This window comes from Sinocyclocheilus grahami, unplaced genomic scaffold (genome assembly GCF_001515645.1).
Source record: "Sinocyclocheilus grahami isolate Dianchi unplaced genomic scaffold, SAMN03320097.WGS_v1.1 scaffold974.1, whole genome shotgun sequence".
Taxonomy (NCBI): domain Eukaryota; kingdom Metazoa; phylum Chordata; class Actinopteri; order Cypriniformes; family Cyprinidae; genus Sinocyclocheilus; species Sinocyclocheilus grahami.
This window is the reverse complement of record NW_015506153.1, coordinates 310,587-320,313: the sequence shown is the minus strand read 5'-3', so window position 1 is coordinate 320,313 and position 9,727 is coordinate 310,587. Positions and strand designations below refer to the sequence as shown.

The following is a 9,727-nucleotide window of genomic DNA, read 5'->3' as shown; positions in this document are numbered from 1 at the left end:
TTTTTCTTTTTTAATAAATCTGCAAAAATGTAAACAATTCTGTGTTTTTCTGTCAATATGGGGTGCTGTGTGTACATTAATGAGGAAAAAAAATTTACTTAAAAGATTTTGGCAAATGGCTGCAATATAACAAAGAGTGAAAAATTTAAGGGGGTCTGAATACTTTCCGTACCCACTGTAGACCTCCTTGGAAAAACCACATAATTAGCCTTCATTTCTCATCTGCTTTAATGTGACACTCTGTTTATTATTTATTTGTGGTTGTTTCACACTGCGCTGAACACAACAGCGCTCTCTCCCTCCCCAGCTCTGAGAATAACTCCTTCATGAACTCGGAGTACATGATCCCTCTCAGCTTCCTAATATCCCATGTGTTCTCAGAACTCCAGAGTGGGCGTATGGGATCTGCGAAGAGAGAAAGAGAGAGAAGCAGAGGCAGAAAGTGAGAATTTGATGAGAACTAAATATGTCCTTCTTTAGATTTGACTGTACCTTTGCAGGTAGGGCTTTAATGAAATGAATCAGTGCTGTTGGGGTTACAAGTATATTGACTGCAATACAATTTCAACCACAGCAGCAGTTTCATTCTAGAATTTGAAATAAGTGTAAATGGACACACTGTTGTTCAAAAGTTGGGGTTCGTAAGGTTTTTAAAATGTTTTTGAAAGAACTCTTTTATGCTCACCAAGGCTGTACTTATTTGATCAAAAATACAGTAAAAACATGAAATATTATTACAATTTAAAATAATTGTTTTCTATTTTAATGGGTGATTCTTCAGAAATCATTCTAATATGCTGATTTGGTGTTCAAGTAACATTTGTTATTATTATCAGTGTTGAAACTGCTTTATTTTTGAAACATGAAATATTATTACAATTTAAAATAATTGTTTTCTATTTTAATGGGTGATTCTTCAGAATCATTCTAATATGCTGATTTGGTGTTCAAGTAACATTTGTTATTATTATCAGTGTTGAAACTGCTTTATTTTTTAGGAAAGCGATACATTTTTTAGGACTCTTTGATGAATGTAAAGTTTGAGAGAACAGCATTTATTTTAAATAATCTTTTGTAACATATCTTTACTGTCACTTTTGATCAATCTGATGCATCCTTGCTGAATAAAAGTATTGGTTTCTTTTCTTAAAAAAATTAAACTAGTATATTTGCCTAAATAAATGTATAAATGTAAGGAATTACAATTAGAATGTAAAGAAGTGGAATTAAAATTTATTGAAATTAATAATAATAGTAATTTTAACTAGACAGACAGACCGATAGATATTTTGGAAGGACCGAGAGATGGATATGACCAATTACACAAATTTACAAACAATAGGACAAATACCATAGAACAGAGATACAAATTTAATAAACTTTCAGTTAAACAATATAAATTATGTTAAATAAACCTATTGTACCTGAAAAACATTATAGTATGAAATACTACACAAATGTAATAATCAAATGTAAAAATAAAACGCTGCATAGTCTTCACTGTAAGAATTAAATATAATTAGATTTTTATTAAAGATACAAATGTTAGATGAAAGACACACTTCTTTGACCAGAATGTATTACCTGTAATGCATTTCTTTAATTTGTAGTTCAAGGAACTCTTCGTCCTGTCATTCCAGTGCAACTTCCTGTAGGACTTGACCAATTCAAATTCACTCTGAATTTTGCCCAACCTTGAAATCCAGTGGTCGTTACCTTCTATGGTTTAAAAAGAGGTATTGTGAGGAGTAGGTGGCAGAGACATGTCCCCTCAACGTTCAGATTAAAGCTGCTGGTAATTAAAGGGCATTGTGTTAAGTTAAAAATGACAGACATTAGTCATGATGCTGCACTGATGCTGTCAATAGACACAAATGAGATCAGCCAGCCAGGGACAGAGGAGGTTAATGTGCTGTTTGAAGGAGGTGTATACGCTCAATGCAACTCACGATCAACGTGCTTCAAACCGCATTCACTGTCCTCGGGCTATTACGGAGTGTGCGTTGGCTGGCTATAGTTGAAGAAAAGGTGCATTCGTATCAAATGAAGCTCAGTTGCGTGTGTGTGAGTGAGTATTGTGCTGAGTGTTTCTGGTAGGCGGAATGTTTGTCTCGTAACATTAGCTTGAACTCGGTAATGGACATAATAATGCAGCCTTGCGGTTTGTTAAACACCAATCTTGAATACAGTAGCGAGGTGAAAAGAGAACATGAGTTAAATTGAAGGCTTTGTTTCATTGCATGTCTACAGGAGAGAGGCCACTGAATCTGAGGGTGACCAGCCAGAGGACGAGTGCATCAGACGGAGACACGCCTCTCGGAAAGCAGCTGGCCAATGAGTTGAAGAGGCATCATCACGCTAATGCTGAGAGCAGGACGTCAGCAGCCACAGGTGTGTGTTGAAAGGCAACACTTAAGACATAGTAAGCAACCTAAGGCCAAGACATTTAAGAAATGTTAAGTCAGCATCATAAGTATCTTTGACAAAGGAAGCATCCCATAATGCATTACAATGAGCTCAGTGAAAAATATCCTTCCTAGATAGTGAATGAAACAAGAAAAATGTCCATTATCAGTATACTTTGAATTCTGAAATTACATTTTTCGAAACCGTTTTAGAAATATCCTTTATGAATACTTATTATTCATTCAAAACTGAAAAATATAATTTGAAGTAGTTCAAAATAATAAAAAATGACCGTTTTAGAGATGTCAATTATTAATATATTTATTATTCATTCAAAACTGAAAAAGTATATTTTTTTAAAAATAGTTCAGAACAGACTGACTAATATACATTAGAAATGTATATAATTATTTAAAGAACAACCTACAATTTCCTAAATTTCACGGTCACTGCTTAGTCCTATTTGAAGTTCTCCTAACAGAAGGGCAGTTTTTAAGCATATTTCATAAATTAATTGTATTCTGAAGCACAATTTAAAAAACTTAAATGAGATGTTTGAAAAAGAACTCTGATCAAAATTAGAGAACACTTACAGATACCTCCAAGTTACTGGTGTTAATCTGGCACCTGGTGCAAATTTCCTTAATTATATGACAAACCCTATTAACTGGCAGAATTCGTCCAATTTTCACTGAGATTACAAGATGGCGGGCCGCTCTAAGGTGACTGAAACCCTGCGACAGGAGGCGGTCCCGATGAAGGCCAAAGGAGAAGTTGATCGTTCCAAGTCTGTGGTTTCTCGAATATTGCAGCTAATAAAGACATTAATTCATTCAAGTACCCCAAAAAGACTGGTCGTCCACGCAAGACATATGCCCGAGAGGACAGGATAATGCAGAGACTCTCAATGGGGAATCGGTTCAACACTGCAGCTGGAATTGCTCGTCAGTTCAGTGCTGAACAGTGTATGGATCTTTCTCGGGATGTTTAAGAAGTTGGACTGAAAGCATACTCTGCAGTGACCATCTTCTCATCCGCAGAAAGAATCAAGAGGCTAGGCTCAACTTTGCGGCGTGAGGATCATGTTGTGTGGAGAGAGGAGAACTGGTCCAAAGTTCACTTCAGTGATGTGAGCAACTTTAATTTATTTGGGTCTGATGTGAAACATTTTGTTCGGCGTCAAACTGGGGAAAGACTGAAGCCTGAGTGCATAAAGAAGTCAGTGAAAGGTGGAGGAGGAAGTGTCATGGTTTAGGGGATGTTTTCTGCAGCAGGAGTTGGGCCTCTTATACAGCTACAGTACATGGCAGGGTGAATGCAAATGTTTATCAGAACCTCCTTCAGCAACATGTGGTTCCTTTCCTGCAAGCGTCTCCCAATCAGCCTGCAAAGACAATGCCCCCGTCACACTGCAAAACGGGTAAAGTAGTTCCTTGAAGGAACATTGAAATAATGAAATGGCCAAATAGTCCTGATCTAAACCCGATTGAATATCTCTGGAAAATCCTTGGCTTCAAAGTTATGGCTAAGAAACCCACTACAGTCACCAAACTATGGAAGCGAGTGGAAGAAGAGTGGACCAGGATCACACCAGCGCAGTGTGAGAAACTAGTGATGTCCTGCGGCTGCAGATGTGCTGAAGTCAATCAAAGCAGGAGCCTCTACACTCCCTACTTGTTTCTAACAGCTGTAACCTTCCAAAATTATAGTTGCAATCTTCTTTCATGCTACAGTGGTTACTGTTCTCTAATTTTGATCACAGTGTTTTCCACAAAATAAAGGTTTTTGTTGAAATGCCTTGTTGAAATGCCGTTATTTTGTCAAACATGTTAGCAGAAAAGTGGTGTACCAACAGCTAATATTCCTTCACATTTTGAGCGATGACGATTAACAATATTTCAGAAAAAATTAAGTATTTGATTCTCTCATTTTGATCTCCACTGTACTGTATATGTTTATTATCTTTTAGTAACATGATAATGGCAAACTGTTGAAAACACTGCCTTTGTAGAGCATTTCAAATCTGTAACTTATGAATTTCATTTCAGTTAAGATGCCACCTAACTAGCAGACCGCAAAGCAGCACACTAGGTTTTGGAACGGAGCCACACACACTGTGTCTTCCAGTAGATGCTTTTATTGCACATTATCTTACACTCTTACAGCCTAGGACCATAAAAACATTAGCGCTCCATGGCTGAATGAGATAAATGTGTTTTTCATACATGGGTCATTCCTGCAATACCTGTTGAGCGCTGTTATTTTTAAAATATGAATATGCTTGTTATAATATGATGAAGAGTTTCTATAAAAGGGCATTCAGATATATGCTCTGATAAAGACACTTAAACTGTTAGAGTTTGAATATTTACAAAATTTAACACAACTACGAAATAAAGTGCAAAAATGCTCATGGAGGAATTGAGAGTTTGCTTACACGATTTTAATATATATATATATATATATAATTTTTTTTTTTTTGCGCTTCAAACATTTTAATAGAAGAAATGCCTGTAATAATAATGAATACTTTATTATTATTATAAAATAATAAATAATTATTATTATGGTTGATGAAGATTATTATTATTAATGTATTATTTAATTAAATTTGTAATAAATTGTCAGTTTTTCCATTTTAGAAGCTTTTAGAAAAATTAATAGAATGCCTGTAATAATAATGAATACATTTTTATTATTATAAAATAATAAATTATTATTATGGTTGATGATGATTATTAATATAAAATATTATTATTATTATTAATGTATTTAATTAAATTTTTAATAAATTGTCAGTTTTTCCATTTTAGAAGCTTAAGGGGATATGGCAAAAATGGCAACATCTGATCATTAAATTCCTAAAGTAATGAACTTATTTAATTTCACCATATGTTCTAGCTTCACTTAGTTGGTAAAAGCTAATTAACATGATTTGATCTTTAACATTGTGAGGTATTTTTAACCATTATATTTAGATATAAATGAGCGAGCATAACAGGAATAATCCATATAATATTTGTAACTGCCAACTTTACATTTATTAATTTAGCAGACACTTTTAACCAGAACAACTTGCACATGAAGAACCTTGCAAGTAATTTATCATAAATGACATAAAGGGTTTCAGTAATCCAGAGCATTTCTCTTAATCGTTTTTTTCTTCCAGAAAACGGAGGAGACGCATCTTCACGTGCCCTCAACCTCTCTGAGAAGAAGACCATCAAGTCAGAGCCAGAGGATTCCAGATAGCAGCCCCGAATGCTTTCATTTCAAACCTACAACAATACACGTCTTCTGTCAGTGAATACTAAATGAGCACAACTACAGTAAAGCCTTAACAACCAATGTTGCCTCAAGAAAGAGTTTTAGTTTCTCGCCATTTTTGTTTTTGCCAAAGCACCTAGAGCCCTTATTTCCATTCTCCTGAGTAGATTCACACTGTTTGTGCTGTCACTGACTGTACTTGTTCAATTCTCACTAGCTCTCATCACTTGTTTTTATGCTCTCCTTTCGGTGTGGACCACGAAGTCCGCTATTTGTACATACATAGAAAATGTCTGTTTGAAAATGGTTAAATGTTATTTAAATACAGTATGTGTTGTATGTATATATGAATGCATGTTAAATATCACCGAAACGGAGGGACGCAGTGTTTTTAAAGTTGTTAGTTAGCAGCTGTTGTTGTCGCCTATTTAAGTAAGCCTCCTGGATTGTGTTTCTCTTTAAAGACCCCATGCAATCACTTTTATCTCCTGTATTGACTATTTCCTATTATCAAGTGACATCAAATGGTTTGCCCATTTTTTTAAATGGCCAGTAGGCTTTATTTACACCATAAACAGTGATTTGCTACTTGCCATTGCTATTTGATAGCTGGTGGTATTGTTAGCAGGAGCAATATTATCATTCTAGAGAGCATTTCTTTCTACAGAAATATTAGGGCTGCACGATATATCAAAATATTATTGATATTGCGTCATGGCTAAATGCAGTAGTCAAATTATCAAGGCTGTGATTTAATTAAATATATGCCCTGCATGTTTTAGAATGAAGCTTGGCACTGTTCATTTGCACAAGCAAATGTTAATTTAGACAGAAATTAAGATGTAAATATTAGTATTGTAATTTTACAGTATTTTAAGGTATTTTTCTTTTATTAAATACTTTATTTTATAGTACATTAGTATTATTGCAAGATTTTTATTTAATAATAATCACAATAGAAATCATACGATTTTATAGTCATATTAAATGAGTCAAAAACAGTGGCAATGTGGCCTATGATTTTTATAGTAAGTAATCGAAGTAATTTTTCAGCTTTTAAGAAATATTTTTAGTTTCTATTCAGATGCACTCTCCAGTCACAGAAAATTTAAATATCGCAATGCCGTTTTCTCCAGTATCGTGCAGCCGTAATCAATATTTTTGATCGTTTATCCCAGAAGAGAAAGAAATGTGTGTTTTTTAAATACGTAAAAGTGAATTTTGTCACTAGTACACTAGCATACAGATGACACATAGGGACTAAAAACTCTAATTTTGGACAAGCGTTGTGTCAATATTTATCTGCATTTTCAACTTTTTGCCTTAGTTTAAAGCGTTCCATGTTACAGTTCTTCACTTTTGGATGTTCGTTTTAGGTGGAATATGAAATGAGATTTGGGAAGTTGTATGAACAGCTAAGATTTAAAGCCTTGGCAATATCAAGCTCTCTAAAAGCACTGCAACAAAATTTGCTTTGGAAAAAAACTGTTTGATGAAGAAAAAATCTGATTGGACCTTACTGATTACATCGTTACCAATGACCTATATAGCAAGACATATCTAGACGCCTACCTTTGTTCCTTGCTTGTTACTGTCTTTAACCACTCACAGAAATGATCAGTCTTTCTCTAATCTTTGTACTTGCTTTGTATAATAGACTTATGCATCTTGGACTGTGGGATGAAACTATGTTGTCAGTAGAACTTGTTCTCGTCACTTTTGAGTAGAGAGTACATTAGGATATGCATACGGTAGTCCTGCACATATTGTTTTGTAAACACTAATATATTTAATTTGTTATACAGCACATGAACATTAAACTCTATTTTTTTGACATCTGATTGTGAAGTACTTTTCATTTCTCATGCTTTGTTTCAGGGCCCAGATTTTATACTGGACGAGTGGATTAACATATAAAAGTAAACATACAATATCCTTAAAATCAGACGTATTTATTAAATGTCTTTTAATCTATACGACTAGAGAAAACAGATTTTTTTTTAAAGGCTGGAAAACTTCAGCACCCACAATGCATTGGGCTCGATCAGGCTATCTGTGAGCGGGAACACAAAAATGCGGAAGTAGGATTTGTAGTTTTCACAAAAGCCCTGGCGGTTAAAAACGTAAAACGCCTCATCCGGCGGATTTAAACTGACGGGAAAATAAAACACATTGTTCACTTACTTACAGTGCCGACATTGTAACAATATAAAGTTGAAAATCGCTTTTCCCGTTTTAATTAATTTAATATTATTAAGAACAATTCATTTCGAAACCCGTGACTCATTGAAAGAATGTCAATGAACAAAGGTTTTTTTTTTTTTTTTGTTTTTTGTAAGATTACTTAGTAAATTACGGTAGCTAGTGCAAGTTTCTGACTACAGCTGTAGTGGTCTGAATACTTGTGCTTTGATATTTGTGTTAGTAAGAAGTTGTGATATGCATAGCAAGACATTCCTGGCCTTCGTGATTATGATTAGGCTATCTAGTATTTAAAGAAAAACAAAAAAAAGCGTTTAAGATAGTTAGCCTACACTACAAGCCAATCGTTTATTATGACTATTCTTAACATTTACTGTTAGGATTTGATGTTAAATATTAAGAATAACAACAAAGTCATCAAAATATGCCACAAAAGACTAAATGGAAGTAATTACATAATAATTATGTAATGATCAAAAATAATAAAAAAAAAAGGTTAAATTGGCTACATTAAAACCATCTTACATTTCACCTTCTTTTACATTTCCTTCCCAGCTTCTGGGATGCTTTTTTAAAAAGTTCTGAATCAGTTCACATCATTGTTATCTTAGTATTATTTGTATAGCCTACTAGTGTGTATTAATATGTTGAATTAGTTTTCAGTTTTAAATTTTAGTTTAAGTTTTAGTAATTTTTGGTATGTGCTTTTGTCGTTAGTAAAGACAAATTAAGTGTGCACTTTAACATATTTAGAAAAAAAAAGTTGAACATATAATATGCTTAGTAAAATAACGGAGTACAAATAAGTAAACTAAATGTACTAAACTATTATTTTATAATTTTTTTTAGTTGTGGTGATGTTCCTTATCGTCTTTGAAGTAGGCCTATCTGCCTTTGATGACATACAGACGGATGACAGTGAGGGCAGTGTGTGGGTCGATGTGTCTACACCTCTATTCATTTGCATCTACATCATATTAACACATTTTGAAACTGCAGAATGACTCATAAACACTCGCTGTTGTGCTTCCACCCTTTGTTGTGCGTATACGCAATGTCTGTGTGCGTCTAAACCCAGTACTGATAAACACCCCACTGCCGCCCACAGTCAGCCCGGAATAATGCCTCTCTGCACGGATGTCACAGACCGGTTGTGACCCTGTGCCTCGCCTGATAAGGCGTCATTCAGGTCATTGTGGTTTTTATTGTGAACGATTCAAGGGCAAAACAAGCATTTTGCCTTCGTATAGCAAATATAAACAGTCCTGTAATGCCTGCAACCTAATGAAACTGCAAATGTGGTTCCTAAACTGCCACTTTCCTTCAGAGTTTAGCTCCAACCCTAATCAAACACACCTGAACCAGCTAATCATTGTTTTCAAGACTACTAGAAGGCTACCGGCAGGTGAGTCTTATCAGGGCTGGATCAAATCTCTGCAGGAAAGTGGCCTGAAAGGGCCAAGTTTGCCCATCACTGGTCTGTACTGTGTGACCTACAGAGAAAAACATGGAACCTGATTAGTGTTAAATGATCAAAAAGTTCAAAGTAAACAGCTGAAGTGTGGTCTTGCATGGATTCCAAGGAGAACATCACCTTATAGTGCCCTCTAGTGCAAATGGGAATTAAAGTATTCAGTGAGACTACAAATGACTTTTGTTTCAACAGCTTGTAACACTCCAAAGAGAAAGGAAAACTTGAAATCGCATCATTTGACCCCTTTAAAGAATTTAACTTTATTTATTTATTTTTTCATTTTTTGAAATGCAATTTCAAGTATATTAGAAATCTCGGTTGATACTATATTACTACTCTCTCTCTCTCTCTCTCTCTCTCTCTCTCTCTCGCTCTCTC

General features: G+C 34.6%; 1 protein-coding gene and 1 long non-coding RNA gene across 5 annotated transcripts in view; one reads left to right on the top strand and one right to left on the bottom strand.

Annotated features, from left to right (window-relative positions):
• Nucleotides 1–6,508, top strand: part of LOC107565022 (NGFI-A-binding protein 1-like) — a 25,244-nt gene extending 18,736 nt beyond the window's left edge. For all 4 annotated transcript variants that reach the window (XM_016250209.1, XM_016250208.1, XM_016250206.1 and 1 more), the window contains 2 exons: nt 2,251–2,391; nt 5,576–6,508. In XM_016250209.1, coding sequence (XP_016105695.1) covers nt 2,251–2,391; nt 5,576–5,658 — 224 coding nt within the window. In that variant the 3' untranslated portion in view covers nt 5,659–6,508. The remainder of the gene's footprint in view (nt 1–2,250; nt 2,392–5,575) is intronic.
• Nucleotides 1–7,503, bottom strand: part of LOC107565023 (uncharacterized) — a 19,040-nt gene extending 11,537 nt beyond the window's left edge. Inside the window, exon 1 of the long non-coding RNA XR_001606318.1 lies at nt 7,031–7,503. This is a non-coding gene — a long non-coding RNA (uncharacterized lncRNA). The remainder of the gene's footprint in view (nt 1–7,030) is intronic.
• Nucleotides 7,504–9,727: the final 2,224 nt, after the last annotated feature.